This window comes from Jatropha curcas, chromosome 6 (genome assembly GCF_041381405.1).
Source record: "Jatropha curcas cultivar XTBG-Jc1 chromosome 6, XTBG_Jcur_1.0, whole genome shotgun sequence".
Lineage (NCBI taxonomy): Eukaryota > Viridiplantae > Streptophyta > Magnoliopsida > Malpighiales > Euphorbiaceae > Jatropha > Jatropha curcas.
This window is the reverse complement of record NC_143156.1, coordinates 9,997,866-10,022,678: the sequence shown is the minus strand read 5'-3', so window position 1 is coordinate 10,022,678 and position 24,813 is coordinate 9,997,866. Positions and strand designations below refer to the sequence as shown.

The 24,813-nt window shown below is 34.1% G+C and overlaps 1 protein-coding gene across 1 annotated transcript; it reads right to left on the bottom strand.

The window, feature by feature from the left end:
- Positions 1–7,700: 7,700 nt before the first annotated feature.
- On the bottom strand, positions 7,701–24,564 carry LOC105629851 (uncharacterized). The gene is made up of 18 exons (XM_012211499.4): positions 24,148–24,564; positions 23,384–23,557; positions 22,808–22,989; positions 22,194–22,299; positions 21,949–22,025; positions 20,725–20,812; positions 20,281–20,491; positions 15,144–15,270; positions 13,433–13,513; positions 13,205–13,306; positions 12,961–13,056; positions 12,738–12,812; positions 11,094–11,213; positions 10,515–10,643; positions 9,667–9,744; positions 8,367–8,453; positions 8,097–8,183; positions 7,701–7,999 (listed from the first exon to the last, which is right to left on the bottom strand). The coding sequence occupies exons 1-18, from the start codon at positions 24,200–24,202 to the stop codon at positions 7,949–7,951; spliced, it is 1,926 nt and encodes a 641-aa protein (XP_012066889.1). The 5' UTR covers positions 24,203–24,564; the 3' UTR covers positions 7,701–7,948.
- Positions 24,565–24,813: the final 249 nt, after the last annotated feature.

Genomic DNA, 24,813 nt, shown 5'->3' with positions numbered 1-24,813 from the left:
ATAAATTGATAGGTTTGTTCCTAGATGATTTTGATATTTTCCCACTAGTACTTGTAGATGAAGGAATTAACTTTAAAATTAGTAGAGTAGATGGATTTAGGAAAGACCATGGTTGGACTCCAAACTAGAACTGAATTAAAATCAAATTGATTAAAATTGGAATCGAACCATAACCAGTGGTTTGGATCCAGACCATATGCCACAGTTTGGTTTTGGTTTATTTTTCGGAATTGAAATTGATGCTCTTAGTTTGAACTGTAAAAAAGAAAAAAGAAAACCAAATTGTTATAATTTTTTTGTTAACCTTATTTAGTCTTATTATTATTATTATTGATGCTGTAAAGTTCTGAACCTTGAAAAAAAAAAATTTCTAATTCCAATTTCAAATTGGATATGAATGGAAACTGATGGTTCAAAGATCGTTCTAAATGTTAAAGTTACAGTTACAGCTCCATTGAAGTAAAATTGATGCAAGTGTTGTTGATAGTTTTTGGAGGTATTTGTTAAAGTCATTTAGATTTTGTTGAAGTCAAGAGGTAGGTGAACTACCTTGCTTTTAGGTAGGTTTGGTGAACAACCTTCCTTGACTTATGGAAGGTTGGTGAACAAACTTTAGACTAGCTCTACTATAAATGTTTACATTATGCTGTAATGGAAAATATAAGAAGTGAATATTTGTTTCTTCACACTTACAAAATCTGCAACTTTTTTCATTTTCTGTAGAATTTCCTTCTCTTCCTTAATTTTCTGCTCTTCTAAACCAACAAGTGGTATCAGAGCAACCTTGATCTCAAAGGGCTGTGTGTGTGTTTGAGTGAAAAACATAGAGAAAGCCACCAAATAAACCAGAATTTGTGAAGTTTTTCTATTTATTTGCTTTTCCTCCAATGGCTTCCAGCAGCATGTCTCTTTCACCACCTCATTTTAATGGGGAAAACTACCATGTTTGGGCTGTGAAGATGAAAGCTTATTTCAAGGGGCTTGGATTATGGCAATATGTGGAGGAAAATAGAGTACCTCCACCTCTTAATCAAAATCCAACCCTTCAGCAAATTAGACAACATGAAGAAGAGGTTGCTAAGGCTCCAAAAGCTCTGTCCTATATCCATGCAGCTGTTACAGATCCTATCTTCACCAAGATTATGACATGTGAGACAGCACATGAAGCTTGGGAGAAGTTAAAAATTGAGTATCATGGATCTGAAAAAACTAGACAGATGCAGATATTTAATTTAAGAAAAGAATTTGAAATGTTGAAAATGAAGGATAATGAAAAGGTGAAAGATTATGTTGATAGAGTTATGAAAATTGTAAACCAAATTCGATTGTTGGGAGAAGAGTTAGAAGAGAAGAGAATTGTGGAGAAAGTTAAGGTGACTCTCCCTGAAAAATTTGAAGCCAAGATTTCTTCTCTTGAAGAGACTTGGAACATGTCACAAATATCCTTGAATGTGCTTTCAAATGCTCTATAAGCTGTAGAACAAAGAAAAGCCTATAGGGAAGAAGAAACTTTTGGAGAGAAGGCTCTTGTAGTGACTCAACAACCAAAAATGAAGAACAATTTCAGAAAAAATTGGAGGAAAGATAGATTTCCACCTTGTCCACATTGCAAAAAAACAAACCACACTGAGAACTACTGCTGGTTCAGACCTGGAGCTCAATGTAAGGTTTGTAAGCAATTTGGTCACACAGAGAAAGTTTGTTCTACAAACCAGAATCAACAAACACAAGCGCATCATGCACAAGTCACCGAAAATTTTGAAAAGTATGAAGAACAACTATTTGCTGCAAAAGAAATCGAAAAATGTGATGTTTCAATTGAAGCTAAAGAAGCATGGCTTGTTGATAGTGGCTGCACTAACCACATGACACCAAACTTGGTGAATTTCGATAGCTTGGATACAAACTATTCTTCAAAAGTCAGACTTGGAGATGGTAGGCTTGTTGATGTCAAAGGCAAAGGAGATGTGATTGTACAAACTCCTTCAGGTACAAAGCTTGTTTCCGATGTTCTTTACGTACCGGAACTAAATGAAAGCTTGTTTTCGATGGGTCAATTGCTGGATAAGAATTATAGTTTGCTATTTAAAGATAAAACTTGTGAAATAAGTGATCCTTTTGGCTCAAAGTTATTTGCTGTCAAAATGAAACGAAGAAGCTTTCCTCTAAACTTAAGAAGATTCGAAGAAGAATCTTGCTTGAGTAATAAAGAAGAATCTGATTTGTGGCATAAGAGACTTGGTCACACCAATCTCAATTCATTAAAATTGCTACAATCCAAGAAGTTAGTTGCTGATTTGCCATCTGTAGTTGAAAACAACAATGAATCCAAAGCCTACAGAATTTTGAATCCTATTACTAAACAGGTGTATGTCAGCAAGAGTGTCAAATTCGATGAGAAAAGTGAATGGGATTGGAGTAAAATGGAACCAGAAAATTCTAAATCAGTTCTTGAACAAGATCATTTTCAGCAAGAGTAAGAACTTTCAGTTGATAATGAAGATGATTATGCAATTAGAGGGACTAGATCCCTAGATGAAATTTACAGTAGATGTAATGATGTCTCACTTGAACCAACTCAGGTGGATGAAGCCTTAAAATTGCCTGAGTGGAGAGCTGCCATGGAGGAGGAGTTGAAGATGATTATGAATTTTCAGCAAGAAAATCCAACTAAAATACTTTGTGACAACAAATCAGCTGTCACTATGGTTAAGAATCCAATCTTCCATAGAAAAACCAAGCATACAAAAATCAAATACCATGCAATTCATGAAGCTGAAAAGGAAAATAAAATTCAGATTGTTCATTGCAGTTCGGAAGACCAAGCAGCAGATATTTTCACCAAGGCATTGCAAAAAAATCAAGATTTGAATTTCTTAGGAATAAGACTTGATGTTTGTCTCAACTCTTGCATCAAGGAGGAGTGTTAAAGTTACAGTTACAGCTCCATTGAAGTAAAATTGATGCAAGTGTTGTTGATAGTTTTTAGAGGTATTTGTTAAAGTCATTTAGATTTTGTTGAAGTCAAGAGGTAGGTGAACTACCTTGCTTTTAGGTAGGTTTGGTGAACAACCTTCCTTGACTTATGGAAGGTTGGTGAACAAACTTTAGACTAGCTCTACTATAAATGTTTACATTATGCTGTAATAGAAAATATAAGAAGTGAATATTTGTTTCTTCACACTTACAAAATCTGCAGCTTTTTTCATTTTCTGCAGAATTTCCTTCTCTTCCTTAATTTTCTGCTCTTCTAAACCAACACTAAAGACCACTTAGTTTGGAAAATTCAATAAGGTGATTCCTAAATTTGGGATGTAGAAAAGCAAATGTGATTATTCCATATTTTATGTACAGTTTGAGGCTGACTTCATTTTAATATTTATTTATTAAAGTTTGAAGATGTAAGAAATGCATTTTCTTATCTTAGAGGAAGCAAGCATGTGCTTGATTTATTGGCAGAAACTAGGAAATTAGGTGCTAAGCCTTGCAATGCATCAATGACTCAGAATTTGCAGCTTATTTGAGTTCTTTGCAGATCCTATCCCTGTAGATTGTGTACTCTGTTAGCATAGTGAGTCAGTTCATGTCTTCTCTTACTGTTATGCATTGACAAGCCTTGAGAAAGAATTGTTGTTTACTATAGAAATCACGGACATTCAAATATTGAATGTTTTACAAATGCAAAGTTCTAAGATAGACAGGAGATCAACTACAGGATATTATATTTTTATTGGAGAAAGTCCAGTATCATAACAAAGTAAGAAGTAGAATTTAGTCTTTCGATATAGTCTTTTAGGACCTTCCTTCCAACTAAATTGCGGTATGGTAACCAAGATGCTTTCTATATTACTTCTATTCATTTATTTCATATATATATATATATATAGAAAATAACAGTTTACATTGGCAAAAGCAATTACAATTTGCCACTGTTGACCTAGAAATCGGAAATTCTAGAGAGTGCTAATGCCCAATACTTTGAAATTACCTCAATAAAGAACTGGATTGCCTAGAATAAAGGGAGTTAATGAACCGCATCATAATGTCTAAGAGAAAGAAGAAGAAGATGACATTAGCAAGTGAGAGACATAGTTGATATGTCACAAATTACGTACCATGTTAGCAAGGAAACTCAAGAAGAGAAGAAAAATTGTTCAAAGAGAGCTTTTATTTCCAGGTTTAGACTTGTCTTTGATAGAACTTGTTCAATTTTAGAAGCTTATTCTTGTACAAGGTTTGATCTTTTTACTCGAAAAGATTTATTATGATATTTAATCATAAGATCATCAGCTGTTTGTTAAAATTACTCGATAAATATATTTTTAATTAGAAACTCCATACGTTGAAAAGTTAAAATGATGATGTATCCGCTTTTTATTCATGTAAATACGCATGTAACATAAACTTCAAATGGGTAGATGGTTAGATAAATATGTGCAAATTATACAAAAATAACACAAATTATTTTTTTTTATTAAAGTCCAGAGTGAATATATGCTTTCTCACGATGGGTTTTTAAGGGCTACATCGGCACTAGGGCCTGGGTGGGTTTAAGACTTTCTAAGCCCGCAGTAAGTCTAGTCTAAATCAATATGATCCTGGCTTCAGGCCAAATAACTATATTTCAATAATCGAAGTCCAATTTAATAGTCTACAGTCGTATTGAAAATACAATTTATATAATTAATACATATATCTTTATTATTCAATTGCAACTCATTTGGAATAAAACTGTGGAACTTTATAAATTACAATTGTTACATTTATCTACATTATTTATAAGTTAGCCTTTTTCTTTGGTCATTATATCAACTTATTTGTATCATTAGGGTTCTGCTTTCCTCATATTATTTGAAAAAAATAAAGAAGTAGAGATGAGCGTAAAACTCAATGAGTAGGATTAGATCACACTTTCACTCCACGCAGTCATATGTATGATAATCATATTATACAATCAGTAGTCCTCCGGCTAATTGTGAATGAACATATCACAACATACGAGCATAAGTTTCACATTTATTAAACATATCACAAATATTCAAGTAAACAAACAATGAATATTAGTTTGTGGAATCACCCATTATAAATAAGGATCATGCTCATCCCCCCCAAACATGCTCTAAATAATTTTCAAAAAGATAAATCCATGATCCCTGTGTCAAGTGCATTCAGGGAGGCCACCCGCATTTGGGCTTGATGGATCCAGTTCGTCCAATTTTACTTTCTTTTCTTTTCCTTCCCCTTTTCACTTTTCCTTTCCTTTTTGTTTTTCCTTTACCACTGATGTGCATTAATTCCTAGAGTGCACATGGGGCGCCACTCCACCTGCTTTCGTTCCACGGACGACATTCTCATCATGCCCGTGCTCTCACCCTAGGGCGACTCACATCATCCTATGTTCACAACACATTACATCACATCCAAATTACAACTATTCACAAAATTTCACATGATTCACACAGTTACGATATTCGAATTTTCAACGTATTTCATTACATATAAGTATATATGTTCCATGTAGCTCATGGCATATACGCCTATATACAATTTCTACATGTATGCATGTTTCACGTAAATATTATATTATTCATATATGCATGAATGTAAAATGCATGAGTAATTACTCATAGTTTATTTGCTTATAACAAATCATTTCTCAGCTTCTCGTTCCTTTATCAGGTGTTGAGGAAGTTCTTTAAGCCCCTAAAAACATATATAAAAGGACATAATGAGATTCTATAACTGTAAGATTTAATTCTTAAATTCTGTGTACTTTATCTTGCATTATTTGAAGATTTATGTTCACTCATTAAATCCTTTTACCATTCTTTTATTACTCATGAATTCCAACTTACTTTATACAGTTCTTGTTTCTTAATTTATATTAACTTAGTATTATTGTTCTAGATCATTATTGGCATCTAACAATAACACTAATAATGACGAATATAATAATGATATTTAACATCTTTTACTTACTTAATTAGTTTCGAATTTGATAGACGCTTTGCCGAAATCCGGCAACATCTCCCTTAAAATCGGATTAATCCTATATTTTCAAATTTTTTACATTTAAACAATAAAATGCTCATATTCATATCAACAACCAACACAATCCATCCATCGGACATGCAGTCATCAGTGAAAACAAAAGAATGTTATTAAACTTTCATTTATCATACATTTCCCACGAACACAAAATAGATATCTACCATACTTTCCCATATCATATTTTACTATACCTTACTTAATGATCTCTCCCTCCATCCAAACAAAGCGTTACAGTATTCGCTCGTCGAATTCAATTGCTGGTGGTCGGAGAACGAAGGGGAAAAGGGAAGGGAAAGCTGTCAGCATCGAGAGGGAGAAAGAGAGAGAAATGGAGGATGGTTTGGTCCAGTTCAGGTTTTATCTAAGAAATCTTCATTCGATTTGAAGAAAAACCAAGGTTTTTAGTGATTTTGAAATGGCTTTGGTTTAATATTTGGTTTTCTCCTTGGTTCAAGGTCGGTTCTTTGGTTTAAATAGCGGTTTGATGTCCTCTATATATTTTTATAGAGTTTAAAATTTCTAGATATTATAATAATTTAATATTTTAAATTCTCGAATTTAAATTTAATTTGAAAATTTTTGAATTTGATAAATCAGGTCGCTTTTAGCCAATTATTATTGCTTGGAAATTTATAACATTAATGAAGCTGACTTATGACTAAATATATAAATTCATGCCTGGATTTTACTAGAAAAGTTTACAGTATATTTTGAAAGAGGAAAGAAAATAAGAGAGGAATGATATAATGAAGGATTGTATTATTCATTTTCTCACTTTATTTTCAACACTATATATTTAAATTGGAAAGAAAATAAAAACGATGGTCGAAAAAAAAACAAATCTTTACTTGAAAATGCACAAATTATGGAGAAAAGAAAACTATACTATTATAAATTTATAATTTATCCTTAGTGATTAGTAAACAGTATATTACTTGGTGGAGTGATTTGAAAGAAGGAAGAGTTTATTACAGAATAAGACGCAGTTTTGCTTTTTTTTTTTTTTTTTTTTTTTTTTGTGGGTTAAACATAACTAATGTGGTTAGGTAAGACCCAATAAATATTTTTTTTTATTATAAACCTTAATTCTAAATTAAAATTTAATGCTAACATATCTAAATTTCAGAAGACGGTAATTTTAAAGTGATTCTGTAACAAGTTAAAAAGTTCAAAATAATTTTGTATGTTAGGCCAAACACAGAGTTAACAAAAATGTGCTAAATTATCCCATATTGATAACGAAGGAAAGGGTTAAGGGAGGGGGATGGTGTTATTCCTCCTCCATTCATTTAATAGTTAGGTTGGAGGTTGGATGGACCGGATGGGTGATAGATACTATTGAACACATTATTGTTAATCTTAGGAGCAAAAACTGTTTTATTCGTTCGATACAACAAACAAAGTCGCTCTTGGATTCTTACCCGGAACACATTTACCGCGGAGAAATACCTGCCCAGGCTCAACGAATATCTATTTCTTATGCACAAGAAATACCTTTCACATTAATGTGTAGCCCATACTCTGTAAATGTGATTTCTAGCGCACCAGATGCATTCATATCAAATGCTATTTTGCTTAAAAGTAAAATTAACAGCTGCTTGATAACCAGCATAAAAGCTGAAGGTAAGTCAGTATCTTGGGAATCTGTATAACCAATATTCTCATTCTCTCTTTAATTTATTTCTTCAATTTCACTTTTCACTTATGTATTCAACTTTGATGTGAATTATGCTTCTCATGGTCGCTTTTTGTTTAGATGGACTACAGGAATCTTTGCCAAACCTCCTCGGAATAGCTGCAAATGAAAATTTAGTTTAAGTTTTCACTAACAGCGTAAATTTATTTGTCACAAACCAATAAACAACAATGTTCGGAGAGTTTAATTCGCAGCAGATGGTCATAGTTTTGCCATTTGTTCGCTGAAGGTTGGATCCAAACAAACAACCACCTGTAAAATTTATATCATAAAACAATCAGTCTTTTTGCAAGAGAACAAGTAAATGTGTAGAAGATGAGCATGGAATATGGAGAGGACGGCTGAATACCTTGCCAACACTTTTACCCGAGTGAAGATACTCGACAGCATCTGCAACAGCTTGGACACCATTAAATCTTTTTGGGTCTATAGAAACCTGATATAATTGAATAAGTTAATCAGATCAGTTTGCAACCAGATTACTGAAGATCTCTGCATGAGATAAATCGTGCACAATCTAATCTGAATAAATATGTATAGAAACATATGCAAGCTCTTGAAAGGACTGACAACATTTTAAGTAAAAAGAGAGTTGCGTAAAACAGGATGAAAGAATCACCTTAAGCTTTCCTGTAGAGAAAATTTTAAATAGCCTGTCCAGATGCTGTTGCCACAAGTGACCATGTTGCATTAAGAAAAATCCAGCCTGCAACCATCAGCATTATCAAAACTACATCAACTAATAGATTAAAGGCTGATAGCATTTGCTTAATCCAGTAAATAAATGCAATGATCCAATCGGTCAGCCAGACATGCACGCCAAGCACACACAATAACCCATATGAAGTAGATTACTGAGAAGTCTCTAATATTGAGGAAGAAGCAAATTTTGATTTTAATAAGAGGTTTTGGTGCAAGTTAATTACATCACTTTAAGGTTAGTTAGGGAAGAGGGAAAATGATTGGAATTCTTTTTGATTTTCACAGGCCATTAGATCTTTTTATCACTGCCATTGGACAAAGAAAATACTTCGAATTTCCTGACATAGTTATCTTCAATAATTGCTAATCAGCTAGATCATATATTAAGTTAGTGCACAAGGGCAACTGATCATGGGAAGTGTTGCCAGCCATGCCAGACAACTGCACTATTTAAACACGCAGGCTGTTGTTACAACGGATGCAGAAAGAGCAAAGTTAATAACCTATAGTCAAAATAGTTTTAGATGAATCTGTCTAAGGAAATGTGTAAAATGCTATGTCATAACTGATTTCCAATGCTCAAAATCAAAAGTAAAGAGGAGCCTCTCATTTTATGTACTAAAGAAAAAATACAGCTTGGAAGAAGCTGCAGCCTATAGACATTAAGACTTTCTACAAAAACTGTGGATATATTGCCACAACCATCAGACAACTACCAGATGCTGTAGTAGAGGGATTAAACTAGTCAGCTTCGTGTCAGATGAAACCCTCAAGAACATGAAAAACCTTAACATAAGATGAAACTCTCAAGAATATAGAAAACCTTTACATATAAAGGGAGAGAATCACCCTGCAATGGAGAAATATCCTATCATCGTGACAAGGAGCCAAAAAAGATCAAAGGCAACACTTCCAAGCTTTGGTATTTGAAAGTAATGATACGTTTAGCTCTCCCCAAACTGCAGGAAGCTCAAACCCTATTTCAGTGGGAGAGGACAAGGTGGTTGGACATAAGTAACCCACAGCACACAAGGTCAATGGCAGAGGAGGAGCATGAGCGCCAAAATAATATGAAAGTCTACATATAATGGGGACTCTATAGAAAAAGTAATACAAAAGTAATTGATCTAGAGTAAGATTCTAGGCGAGTTGATTAACTTTCCAGACGCTCAACCAGTGTATGATCAAAGCACATCCATAGTCTAAAAGATACATACCACAGTTTGGCTTTTTGCTAAAATCTTCTCACAAAGCCCAGTATAATTTGATGGCATCCATCCATGCTCTCCTTGATACTGAAAATGAATATAAAGTCAGATACAGCAATCCCAATGGTGAAAATACACAGATACAAAACTATAAAAATTCATGGGGACTAGAAATTTGCAATTTATAAGATAAATTGACACCAAATATGTTGCTTTAGCTTTTCTAGATTAAAGACTAATACCAAATAACCAGTGAAATGGTACTCTACAATAATTTGAGGTGAATCATATAATTGATCATATTTTCATCTTTCAATTTTGAATAGGAATATGCATCATTAAGTTGACCCACTAGTTTGTTAAAAAATCTAAACTCAATATGAGTTGTCCATCAACTTCCACAAGTATGATGATTAATATTAGGTCTATTGCATAAATTACCCCTGAACTTCAGAGTTTTATATCTGTGGCAGACTAAAGTTTTCGAGAGACCCATCAATGCCTCTGAGGTTGCAATTTCTGTTATAAATAAGCACCTTCAGAGGCATGATAAGTCTCTAAAAACTGCAATTAGAAGTTGCACCCATCAACCTCAAGGTGCAAGGTTGTTACTAAAAATTACAACGTCAGGAACACTATAGATCTCTCGAAAACTTTAAGGTGCCACAAGGATAAAATCCTAAAGTTCAGGGCAATATTATGCATAGGCCATTAATTTTGTTACATATAAACATTAGTTGTCTAACATGAAATGGATGTTGGAATAGTATTTGCAAGTGTAACAAAAAATGACAATGAGAGAAAATAAAAGAAATACTCAAAACACCAACTATCTAGGAAGCTTGCTGAGAAACAACCTTGGAAATCATTCCAATCACAACAAGTCGTCCGTGGACTGCTAAAGAATTTAGACACAGGTCAAACATGTCACCTCCAACAGATTCATATATGATGTCAACACCTTTAGGAAACTCCTTCTGTAGAACCTGTAAATTGAATGTCGTGAGTAGTCCCAAAAATACAATAGTATATAAAAATTTGGGAAAAAAAAGATGCTAATGGTGCATGAACTTTTTGAAACTTTGTATTTGCATGTATAAAACTTTAATTATTTTTTCAACTTTGCGTGTTATGAAGTTTGAAATTTTTAAATTCGAGTATAATTGTCAGTAGCCACTATCTTCTGTTTCAAGCTTTTGTTTTTATTAATTCCAAAGATGGGACTTGTTATAGGTCCCTTAACCAAATTAACGAGGAAGAAACAAGGATTTTATGTTAAGTGACAGGATATTTGGGATAACATAAGTGAAGTTATTGGTTCATTTCAAGCCAGTAATTCTCATGAACTGAACCTCCACCAGCTCTTTCACACAATATGACATGAAAGGATAGGATAACAAAATCAAAGATGAAAAGTATAAAGTAAAGGTGCATACAGTTTTTATATTTTCAGCTTTATAATCTATGACTCGATCAACTCCCATTTCTTTCAAGAGCATTGCCTTCTCCTTACCTCCACAGGTCGCAACTACTTTATTTCCTGCCAACTTTGCAAGCTGCACATTTAACAATTCAAAACATGTACTTGTTTCCAACGTAAAAATGAAGGGGAAAAAATGAAGTATGAAAGAACAAGAAATAATTATTTTATGCTAAAAACATGGAAGATCACAATTAAATAGCAAAAATAAGTTAGGATTGAAAAATCAAACAACCTCTTTGCCAGAAAAAAGAAATCCATGTCCACAAAACAAGATGCAATGAGCTCGTGAAAGTTGGGATTGCTGTCACGCCCGACTCTAACTTTCAGAGGAATTGTCCGCTTTGGATCAAGTCAATTCCATCCGATACTGGATTGACAAGACCCGCACGGTTTTGTCCTGCAGGTGAAATGGGGAACTTCCCAGGAGGTTACCCATCCTAGGATTAGGTCACCTGTCCTAGGATTTCCGTTAAGCGAGTGTGCTTAACCCTGGAGTTCTTCCAACTCTCCAAACCATTCCACCAAAAGGTGCCTCTAATGATTAATTTCCCCATTTTCAATATATGATCCGATTTATTCCTGTGTCCTGCCATTCCACTACCTATAGCTAGCCTGCCATCCTAGAAGCTAGCCAGAAGCTTTGCTCTATCCACCCTCTTAGGATCATTTTGTCGGGTAGGGATGTCACAATTGCAGTCTGATCTACATATAAAACACACTGAAAAGCTAAACTCCCAACAGTCTAAAGTGTGCAAGCTCAGGAGTAATTTTCCTGATTATCGTAATCAATTAATCTTTGGATTGGAGTCATTATATACCCAAGCAAACAAGTAGAATTCTCCTCTCTCTCTCTCTCTCTCTCTCTCTCTCTCTCTCTCTCTCTTTTCTTTTTGGAAAAAGAAAGATTTCATTGCAATGAGAGGTGCTGTCAGGAGGTCATAACTAGAAGGATTCAGTGTGCGAGATTTGCAGGGAACTTCCATTTGAACAAGCATCGCCAATAAACTACGAAGCAAAAACAAGAGATTTGATTCATCATCTACTTTTTTGAACATAAACAGAGGAGCAAATGTGACCAGTTTATTTGAAACTTGTATCCAATGAAGTCACTAAAATTGGAATTTGAAACTTGTTTGTCAATGTTGATACCTGAAGTTCTGGTAAATTTTACAAATCATAATGGTCCGTTTCTTTATAAAATAGTCATCAAGAACAACATATTTGGTTATTTTTCAGCTTTAGACTGGACAAAATGCATCATCAATGCAGATACAACAACAAACCTTATGGCTTTTCCCGACAATTCAATTCCTTTGATAATCAACCAAAGAAGTTCAAACACAATGTCTGCAACATAAAGCCTCAGCTTGCATTGGATTGAGCAACAATATACAATAATATTGATATATGTCACATTTGTTTGAGATTTTTACTAACTGTAGAAGATTCTTTTAAGAAGTAGAGAAGTATGTAACCTAATAACAAACTAGCCTGGAATGACAATAAGCACACATGACTGCGGTGACGAAGAAACATTCAAAACACATACTAAGACACTCATCAAACTTGTTTATCAAAAGGATTAGTAAAAGTTAACCTGGACAGCAAATTGCCCAGTCCCTCCTGCAGCAGCAGTGACAAGAACTACTTTTCCAGATTCCATCTGTCCAGCCTAAAAGTTCCACAAAAGAAAAATATTGTCAGAGGAAACAAATGCAGTGCTTGGATGAAGGTTTTAAGTTAGAAAATAATGAGAATGTCAAGGAAAAAAAGATGAGGGAAGGTAAAATTCCACATCTAATTCAAGCAAAAAGCAAAACCTTTTCTAGAGCAATTGAAGCTGTTAAGCCTGAAGTAAGCATGGCAACAACTTCAGGATCTGGTCTTGGCACAGGAAGGATGTGTTTTGCAGGAACCTGAGTTGCATGCATCATCATGATCAGAAAACTCAGTGGCAATAGCATACATTTTACAATAAAGTAGAAATTGAAATTTAAAAAGTAGACATATAACATGAAGCAATTATTTCCAGTCATTAAAACGAATATTATCAAGGAAGTATACCACTGTAAATTCAGCATAACTTCCAGAATAAATATATCCAGCAGGAGTACCAACTTTTAAGTCACGAACAGATTCTCCCAGTGCTGCAATTATTCCCACTGCCTGGAAGGGAGAATTAAAGGGACATTAAACTTCTAAGCTGTATTGGTTTCCCCATAATTGCCAAACCCATGATCAAACACAGAATGAAGACATGATCAAATTACATCATCACATTCTTTTATGCACCTCAAAACCAGCATCAAATGGAAGTCGGGAAACAATGTCATTTTTTTTGCCAGTGAAATATCGTCCAGAACTGAAGTTTACCTGCATGCAAATTAATAGCAAGTTGTTGTAAAAATACACAGGCAGATTAATGCATGTAAAGACTATCAGATTGAGAAATGACACGTGAGTGACATAATTTGTGCCAAAAGGAGGGACAAAGCCTTGTATGGTGACACTTGATTACTGTGGAAATGAAGGCAAAAAGCTTTAAATGAGACTTCCTTTCCTCACAATTCTACCTTTTAACAAACTTTTCCATAAATATCAACAGAAATTCCAAGTAATTTAATATACGGCCAATTTGGGAGTTACAATCCAATTTCATAGGAGTCTTCATTTATACAACTAAGTCTTATAATAGTACTAAGAAATCCAAACATAGTCTGGATTGTTAGTGGCACACTTGTACTCTAATTAGAAATTTGAAAAGGGCGCTGCTGGGAGCCACGGATTATTATTCCCAGCAGCCCTCATGGGGGTTGTAAAAATTCAATTTCATTATATTAAATATATTTTACAAGAGACAATGAGTATAAAAATAGACTGAATATCAAAAAAAATTAATTGTATCTTTCTATCAATACAGTGATTATTTCGTTCAGAGAAAAACTAAACTTTTTTACTATCTAGACAATTTTTTCAACACCTGGCAGACTATCTGACGTAAACTGGTATCATTTGATTAAAAAATAAAAAATTTATAAAAAAATACATGTTCTATGGTGCAGCCTCACCCTGTCAGACTATAAGCCCCAGCATTTTCCATTTAAAAATGAGACACAAAGGGCACCCTAAATGACTAAGACACTATAAGGATCCTAGTTGCAAGACAAGGTTGGGAGTTGTCTTGGATCCCACATTAGAAGTATAGGATTTCAATACGGTATTTATATGAACATGGAGTCTCCAACCTCAAAAGCTAGCAGCTAGCTTTTAAGGTATGATTCTCCAAGGTCATAATAATTGGTATCAAAACCAACCACCACTTCTTCCAGTTGCAATCGAGGGCGGTGACTCTATAGGTGGTGATGTCAGTATTCCATTGTTTGCCTAGGGCTTTTTGTGTGTGTGTGTGGGGGGGGGGGGGGGGTGGGGGGCTTTGGCTGGGCAGACCTTGTCTTAGATCCAACATTGGAAGCATGAGATTTGAACGTGGGGTTTATACGTACTTGGACTGTTCAACCTTAATGGCTAGATTTTGAGGTATATGATTCTCCCAAGGTCATAATTGACACAGGTAAAAGTGTTGGAAGTTCAGACAGGATTAGGTAGCTATTCTTAATTTTGACCTAAGTTTCAAGTATGATGGACAGCTTATCTCTTCCCCAATATGATGAACTGTAGAGCATGGAAAACTATATTTGCCATGAGCATCTCACTTGCAAACACGAGAATAGTTTCCCAATTGACTAATAACACATAGACCACTGTTAATACAGATGCGTGCACATGATGGCACAGTTCCCCAATCAACAAACTATGTATATTACAGTTAACTCTCACACAAAAGCACAGCCCACATATACTAGTACATTCTTCTTTAAAAGAGGAATAGGGAATTCTAGACTTTGTGAAAGATAGAGGAGTAGAATAAGATGTACTGATATAGAAGGAAAAAAATAATTCAAAAGAATAAAGTTAATCTTTTCAAGTTGAGCCACAAACTTACATCACTAGCATTTACACCAGCATAAATGACTTTCACTAGAACTTGATGTGGTCCGATGGGTGATAGCAGTGGTGTGCGTACAATGCGGGTAGCTTTGCGGAAATTATGGTCCAAGGTATGTACAACTCTGCAGAGAAAATTAAAATTTATTAGTAAGCAACTGTCAGAAACTGTTAGGGTAAGACTCGATTTTGAGGTGCTCATGATAATCTGAATTGGTTACAAGTTATACGCACATAATTCCTATGAGAAAAAATAGGAGCAAGATTACAAGAACATCATATCTTACAGCAACAGGAGTGAGATTTATGGTTAAGTTCAAACCACCGCACCAGATGGCACTAAACTGAATTAGACAGCTCGATTCCATTCAGCACTAAAAGGTAACAGATAAGTTCTGAAAAGATGAATATTATTGATTATAATATATCACAAAGACTTGATCTGAAAGCAGCAGATATGATGTATGGAACTGAATCTTGAGCAAAGAATGAAATATGCCTACAAATAGGCATGGCAGAGATGATAATGCTACAATTGATGTACCAAAATGTAACAAAGGATTGGATCAGAAATTAGTTCATTCATAATAAAGGTTGGCTCAGAAATTAATTCATTTATAGACATGTGGAATTGACACCCATTGAGATAAGCTGAGAGTAGAATGATTGAGAGATGATTAGGCCATACAAAGTAGATTTGCGGATATACCATTGATGCTACTTGGGCACAGCTTTTGTTACAGGAATGAAAAAAAATATAGATAGACCAAGGATGACATGGAGTAAAGCAGGAAAGAAAGATGTAGTTTTCCTAGACATATATACAATTGTTACCCAAAACTGACCTCCAAATCACTGGTATGGCTATCGAAATTGTGAGCATCAGCATGTAGGGCGGATGCGGAGCTTGCCGGGTAAGATGCTATGGACAAACATAGTTGGTCTCAACTATATGGAAATTGAGACTAAACTACAAGGTAATAGGTCTAATAATGTATGTTTCACACAAGTTAAGAATTAACAACCAAAGAAAAAAAAAAAAAAGAAGAAATAGTTATCATAAAAAGTAAACAACGAAATAAGGATTAACAAATGAAGCATAAATTAAGAAAATAAAACGATGATAAGAATGCTAACAAAACAATTTTGGAAACTAACCAAAAAGTACTCTTTTGGTTTGGTTTGGTCTAGTTTAGTTAATATTCAAAAGAACTTTTGCTTGGTCTGAAATACAAAAAAATTTTAAGTTGCAGTCTGAATCCAACATTAACTGAAACCAGTCAAACTGGCAATGCATACAGCTAAACATGAGTAATTTTAGGAGCTTGTTAGCTGTCACCTAAATGTGTGTATTATGCTCTTCAATAACCATGTTGCTAAGCATTTTCCAAGGAGTAACCAAGTAAACGATTTTACATCAATTGTTCATTTAATTATACATCTGCAACAGCTATTTTTAATTCTTTCATGTACTCTTGTGCCTTTATTGGTCTTTGTTTCTTTCTCGTTGTAAGTATGAAATAAGAATTCACTTGGGCTTTCCCAAAACCCTTTCTATTCCTTTCTCTAGTTCTAATTTTGCTATAAGACTGACACTGGAGCAACACAAACATTGCCAGTGGGTTTTAGGAATATTAAGTAGTTTTTATGTGTTTGTTCTTGGTCTTTATGATGTTCTATTTAGGATATTTTTCATAATTGCTATTCTAGATTTTTTACATTGGCAGGATAAAATATTAATTTCTTAGGAAATTTATTTTACTTGGGAAGACTACAAAAAGCTAATGTAATTCAGCTTTAGAAAAGCCTTGAGTACCAAATACTAATAAAATTTAAGACTTTCTTTGATGCAGGGGAAAAGTCTAGGGCAATTAGTTCTCAACAGTTAGGCTAGAAAGGGTGATTTTAGTGGAACAGAACAACTTAATTGGTTTTGAAGAAAACCTTAGAATTAAAATTATGAATTAATGGAGAAAAATACAATATATAAACTGATTGCTGTTGTCCTATTTATTAATTACGGGAATCCTAATTCTATACTGAAATGTATTCCTAATCAACTACTACTCTATTAAATAGGAACCCTAATTTAAAGAAGCAACCCTGAATATTCCTGATCAGTTAACATACTAGATAGAAATCTTAAATACAATACAAACAACACTATGCCTTACTCCTAAATTAGTTGGAGTCAACTATACGAATCATTTGTTTCCATTTTGCTTTATTCATAGCCACATCCTCACTAAAGTCCAGAAACAACAAATCTTTAGAAACTAATTCTCTCCATATGGTTCTAGGTCTACCTCTTCCTCGTTTAACACCTTCAACTATTAATGTATTTACACTTACAAAATGAAGCACCTGAGGTTCTACGTAGGACATGACAAACCATCTCAGACGTCCCGCATTTTATCCTCAACTTGCACTATTTGTAGCTTTTGTCGGATGTGGGCACTTATAATCTTATCCAATCTCATGTGGCTATAGATCCACCTTAACATCTTCATCTCTGCGACATTCATCTTTGAACGTGTTGAGCATTCGAGGCTCAACATTCACTCCCATATAAAGTTCTAATTTTAATTTGGATGCTCCTGCATCATTCTCCTCGTGTTTGAAAAGAACTCGGCTTCAATGAGAAAATGTTAGATATATCAGCCAACATAATAGGATCAATTCGCATAAACTTCTCCTCAGAGTATCATGTGCTTAGGGCTTTTACAAGAGCAAACAACAACATAAACCATTCAAATAATTCGTCCCTTTTCCGAGCAAGCAAAGTTGGTTCAACATAGAATTTTACTTATTTGCACTGCCTTCTTGCTTGAAGATGTATTTCAACTTCATGGGACGCTTGCATTGAACAATTTGTTTGGTTAGCTAAAGTTTCACAAGGAATGAGATTAATTGCATGATGGACATCTATTATTTGTTTTGGCAACTCGATGCTATCAATATCCATAAGCAAATACTTTCTTGAAGAATAACGGTCTTCCTTTGTCTTCTCATCTTTAGGGGTGAGCAAAACAACCGACCGAACCAAACGTTCTGTCTGATAACAACAAAGTGTGATTGTCAGTTTAATTGATGTAGCCCAAAACTTTTTTTTTTTCGACTTAGTTTTGCAAAAATCAATTGGTTAGGCTTAAAATCGAACCGAATCAGCGAAAACCAATCGAACCTAGCTGGTTCAATTTGAGTCCATTTGATTCACATATAAATTTGGTTCAAATCGATTCTACTGTCTAGAACTTCATTTTGCCTTTTTCTACATTGGTTTGATTTAATTTTGAAACAACCGACCATTGTTTCACCCTTACTCATCTTCAATATTCCAATCTTCTTATTCTTGCTCATCATAATACTCATCATAGTCTGGTTCCATAAGGTCCCTATTGTTGTCGTTGTGTTGAACATTAAAACAAAAAACTTCCTTCTCCTTTTCACTCTCCTTAGTTTCATCAACATCGATCAATGTCATGATTCTCCAATTGCCACTTTTCGAATCTATTTTAGTAGTAGAATATTTATAATTTTCAGCAATTTGAATAGGAACTTCTAAATTGAGGTCAAGAGATCTTACTAACCCCTCTTCTAATCTATGCATTCAGATTGTTCACGAATCACAAGATTATGAAACAGGTTGATGTACTCATTAACATACATGTTCTTTTGCTTCAAAGAATGGAACTTCTCAATCAATTCCAACGTATAATTAGCAGGCAAAAATTGTTTCCATAACTTAGTTTTCATGGGCTCCTAAGTGTTGATTTTAAGCTTGCCTTGTCGTTCATGTTGCTTCAACTCTATTGCACCGTGAAGTGAAACACCCTTCAATTTAAGCTTTCAAATAGTAACTTCCGATTTTCAGCCATGGGTTTTCATTCAAAGTAATTCTCTAGATCTAGCTTCCCAATCTAAATAATCCTCCACATGTAGCTTTCCCTGAATATCAGCTACTTCAGTCGTCATCCCTCCACCATTTAAATCAAAAGCATGTGGTAACCATTCTTTCAATCCACCTTGTGCTGCTAGATTTGTGCATGCAGCTTCATGACAAGGATTAACATCCTCGACTTCCTCTTCAATCTCAAGATCCTTTTGAATCTCAAGTTGTTCGTGGTTGCCTTCCAGAATCTCCATTCGAGCTTTCATAGGTTCCTAAAGTTGCAAGGCCGGTATAAACTGAGTCAAATCCTCAATCATTCGCCACATCTTAGCTAACTCAGTTTGTTGGGGTTAATTGCCTCTACCTTGACGTCTACCATTACAAAGCATCATTTAGAACAAAGAAAAAAAAAATGCAATTTAGAATCTTTTAAGCTCTAATACCATTTGATGTACTGGAAAAGTCTAGTGCAATTAATTCTCAATAATTAGACTAGAATAGGGTGATTTTAGTTAGAACAAAGTAACATAATTGGTTTCAAAGAAATGCATGGAATTAAGATTCTATATCAATAGAAAAATTAGAAAAATACAATACATAAAATGATTGTTGTTGTCGTATTTATTAATTAGGACAAATCCTAATTCTATGTTGAAACGTATTCCTAATCGACTAATACTATATTAAATAAGAATCCTAAATAAAGAAGGAAACCTGAATAATCCTTATTAATGAACATACTATATAGGAATCCTAAATAAAAAAGGAAACTAAAGAACTTCTACTTTTGACTTGGATGCTCTTGCATAATTATTTCTCTCTATTTAATTTGTTCTTCGTTTTGGTAGATTCCAATGGATTTGAGTACAGTAGTATCCTTGAAGCAACCTTCTAGGGTTTTGCTTTGGTCATCTCAGATCTATCATTGTAGATCATCCATAGTGAGATTGGAAACTTATTGGAATCGGATTCTACTAGTTTTACTCATTCATTCCACACCTTCTAAAAGTTTTTGACTCTAACATTTACACCTGCTCGTTCTATATGTTCTTTCTAAGAGAAAAAAAAAAAAAAAGAAGAAGACATTGATCACAATAAAATGAATATTCTATGCAATGCAATTGATATTGCTATTTTGCTAAAGGGGAAGATTGATTTTCAGCAATGTAATTCGATTTTGGGTTTATGTTTGATAGAAAAATATTTCCAAAAATAAATTATATCTGAAAAGAGATCCTCTCACATTTTCTCAAAGCTCTGAGGAAGTTGGAGTTTTACTGGACCTTGGAAGGACATCCTTTCCCTAGAAGATGACACCCTTTTCCTGGAAGATGAAGAACCCAATAAGTATTTTTCTTCTTCTGCGGGGGTGGGCCAATACTCCATGCCCCTACGATTTGTAATCCAAAGACAAGAGGAAGCTTTGCTCTCATCACTGATAAGCTCAAAAGCACCTAAAATTATGCAGACATTGGAATTTAAAAATTTGTTTTGAGGGGTTCAAGGAAATAACATTATAAATAAAAAAAATGTTCAATGACCATTGATATAGCCATAAAGTAGTGTCCTCAAAGAACCTCAACAAGCAAATGGTACATGTTTAAGTAGTAGCAATCTAGTAAAATGTGTAATATTTTCAGGACTTGAAAGTTATTCCATTGCAAGAAAGGTTTGCCATAAAGTATACCTTTGATCACCATTTGCATAGGAACAAAGCCCCCCATCATCTCAACAAATTTAGCACCCGCTTTTACTCCCATCTCAGTTTCAACAAACTGCATCCAACTTTTTGAAATAAATGAAATAGCAATGCAAACCCCATATAAGAGGTCGAATTGGAGTATTTTAAGTGAAAATGGAATCAGAAAACCATAAAAAGAAAACACATTCAAAAAGAATAAAATTAATTTAAGAGAAATAGCCAATGCCAATGGAAGTAAGTTTCAAATTTTGCATTTTTGCAGTCATATGGAGTATTTCTATGTGGAAAAATAAACGTATCTTCAAGAAAATCATGTCCATTAATCTGTTATGAGACAAGGTGGTCTTTTGGGATTCTATGTAGGCTTATGCTTCTGGAGCTTGAATTTTATCCAACTTGATTGGAGGGTAATATTGTTATGGAGCTGCAACATTTATTTAGTATTATTTATTGTCATGATAAGAATCAGTCTCTTTATTAGCGGCTGGTGATTAAGCAAGTTATTTATTGTAACGGGTAGTTATTATTGGGTACTGGGTAGTTTTAGCTTTGCATTTAGATGTTTAAAAGACTGAAAAGAGGAAAAATGTCAGCGGAATCTTAGACAAAGGTTCTAATTCCTAAAAATCAGAGATCATAGAGTTCTCTCTTAATGAGCTCTAAGAGATCATAGGGTTCTCTCCTGACGAGCCCTAGAGATTGTAGGTTTCCCTCTTAACGAGCCCTAATTCTATCCTTAAACTCCATTCAAGTATATACCCATAACTAGATCCAAATTTGGGACCCAACAAAATATTTTTCTAGCTTCGTTCTTGTTTCATGTTACCCCTTGTTGTTTGAGCTTTAGGAGGATTTCTTGTTGTCCAGATCATACACTCATCTCAATAATATATTCTTATCTTAACAAAAAATAAATAAATAAAGGAAACTAGCTTATGTCTTATACATTAAAATGATTTTCTGCAAAGATGCTATGATAAAGGTAAACATAAGATTTTGGACTACATAAAATTTTAAGTTATCATAGGATTGGTCTAAATTCTAAATTCAATTATGAGTATATTTTTTGGAATTTTCTTGACTAAATGAAATCAGATGAGAAGAAACAGGGAAGGGGCTCGGGTTAAAGGAAAAGAAAGAAACTTTGAATAAACCAGAGAAGAGAAAAATAATCGTAGAAGTTCAGAAATTTTCATTGTATAGTCTTACCTCAGGACAAAGCACATTAACACGAATACCTTGACGTTTGTATGGAACAAGTGATCTAGTAAACATAATAACACCACCTGAGGTAAGAAAATGTGCAAGTATCTAAGTATTCAAAAGGCTTTCACTGATGCATGTTCAGAGTTTTCTGTTCATGAATTACACTGTCTCGAATTAGGAAAATTGTGAACAAAAAGAACAAAGATTGCGAAGAAATCAGCAACGAGAAGTGACAGAAAATATCACACCTTTAGAGGCAGCATAGATAGGATCGACATACATTGGATAAAGACCTGAAGCAGACCCCAGATTTATAATGACTCCAGGTTTTTGTGCAGCTTTCATAGCATTTACCTGCTTAGATATTGTTAGTAATTATGCATTCACCAAGGGTTGTCTCAATAGACAAAAGATAATGATAATAATAATAAGAAAAATATGTGTCGTCAGGATTCTCCATTCTTGTCTCCAGCTTTTAAACCCTTCTCACCTGCTTTTATTCCTTTCTTTTTTTTTTTTTTCACCTTAGTATCATTTCTCTACTGAAAAATCACATATTACGTGCAGTATGTGCACAGTGATACATTTGACGTCGACAAAACTTTAAAGATGGAACTTAGGTGAGGATCTAGATAGGAAGTAGCTCAATGCTAAAATTGGTAGGACATCAAGTTTCACTTAATATTTACAAATCTGCAACCTGAAGACCAAAGGTCAGTAAAGTTCCAAAGTTTTGTGGCAAGTTTATGAATTTATAAAGCCCATTAATTTGACAATATTAACCACCCCAAAACAGTGATTAATTATGTAGGCAGCCAGAGTCAAAGAATTTGAAGAAAACAAATTAAAATTTTAAGCATACCGCAAGGCGAGTGCAATCAATTACTGCAACCAGGTTCACGTTAACAGTGCGCCTCCATGAATGAGCACCATCAGTTTGGTCTTCATAGAATGGTATAGAAGTACCAATACCAGCACAGTTGATACAGATATCCAATCCTCCATATGTTGCTACATGCTTCTCAAAAGCAGTAGCCAAATTTCCTGTTTTGGCAGAAAAATAGTTTCAATAAAGAGGCACCATGTCATGTTCATCATTTTTATTGTCTAGTTGAGAGGAGAAATCAACCCCAACAAATCAAGAAAATGAGAAAAATATAATTAAGAGAAAGGGAGAAAGCAATCAATGAAATCAAGTTTTGCTGAATTGTATCTTTGGTTAAATTCTATAATAATCCTCAATCATCTGTGCTGAAATTGCACTATTATTTATTTAACAAAATGATTACACAAGATTTCTGCAGATTAAAAAGAGCAGTCTTGCAAGTCATCAATCCTAAAAAAGCCAATCACAACTTTCAGAATGGAAACTGAGAAGGAAAAATATTTAATGAGAAAATTATTTTTATTTTCATAAATAATCATTGGTAACACTTACCTGTATTTGTCACATCGCATCTGACAAACTGTGCAGTTGGAAATTCCAACTTGTGATGGAACTTGGCATTCTCTTTCTCAATTAGGGATGCAACTTCCTTTCCCTTTTCTTCAGAGAAATCAACTACCGTTACAAAAATTCCCTTCTCTCCAAGAGCTAAACTAAGCGCTTTCCCTACATGTAAACCATCAACAGCAATATTAAAAAAAGCAAGCATTAGACAATTGCTACATCAAACATAGGAGTTACAAAAATTCCAAGCATAGAAAAGGTTTATAGTGTCAACTAGACCACTAAACTTAAATTTGCATCTCTGCTTACAATGCATCCAAAGTACAGAAATACTTCTTTTCAGTTTTTAAGAATAAATTACACACCAAGATTGCAAACAAAGAAAATTGGACTACTTTGAAACTGAAATCAAATAATTAAATTACAAATATAAAAAGTGATTTTGATCTAAATTTGAATCCTCCACACTATCTCTAAATCAAACATTAAATAAACTTCAAAATCAATTTTATTTAACGTCAACGAACTAGAAGTCTTTGTAATTTTTCATCAACAAAGACCTCATAGTCACTGTTCCATCACTCAAACTCAACAAGAAGCAGCAAAAATTGATAGCCAAATTCATCGCATCCATCAATAACAAGCCATAACTGAAAGCTAATTAAGATTACAGATAAATCAGTAAAATGCAAAAATCAACAGCTGAGAATTACAAATAATTAAAAGAAAGATAAATTATACAAAATCATTACCAATTCCAGAAGCGCCACCAGTGACCAAAGCGGATAAACCAGGCTTGATCTCCATTTCTCCCTTCTTCGAGTACAGAAGTGGCTACTTTCACTCTTCAGCCTAATGATAATGAGTAAGGACAGATATAGCACCGTACAAAGTGTCATTGAGTTGAATGAAAACCATAATTTGTCGTTTTGGGAATTTGGGTTTAAGACCAATGGAAGCGTAGTGTACATCATCTCCTTATCTTCAGAAGTAATTTGTCGTTTTTGGAATTTGGGTTTAAAGATCAGCGGAATCGTAGTGTATCCTTATCTTCAGGAGCTGTTAAATGCGTATAAAAAATATATCGCATCCCATAATTGCGTTAATCACTAATCACTAACTGAAGATTATATTAGGAAAAAGTCGACATTCCCTCCCATTCCTTTAAATAGTCACAGCTGAATTTGCACGGGGACGGGGGATCAAGAAATAGAAGTTTTTCATTTAACTAGTTTTTCTTTTATGTTTTTCTTAATTTGACCCCAAATTTTGCATCCCTTTTCTTCAGAATTGTGCTAGTCACTTCTGTAGACCTTATTGGAGAGTAGGCTTTCTATTTTCATCTCTATGTCCCGCACTATCTAATCATTTGCCAGGATTAATTATAAATTTGGTGACTAGATTTTGTAAAATATCAT

Coding starts and splice junctions, on each gene's coding strand:
- LOC105629851 (XM_012211499.4), bottom strand. CDS start 24,202: ATGGAGATCAAGCCTGGTTTATCCGCTTTGGTCACTGGTGGCGCTTCT. Junction 22,990..23,383: donor ATGCGATGTGACAAATACAG/GTAAGTGTTACC, acceptor CTGCCAAAACAG/GAAATTTGGCTACTGCTTTT. Junction 10,644..11,093: donor AAGCTGAAAATATAAAAACT/GTATGCACCTTT, acceptor TTCAATTTACAG/GTTCTACAGAAGGAGTTTCC.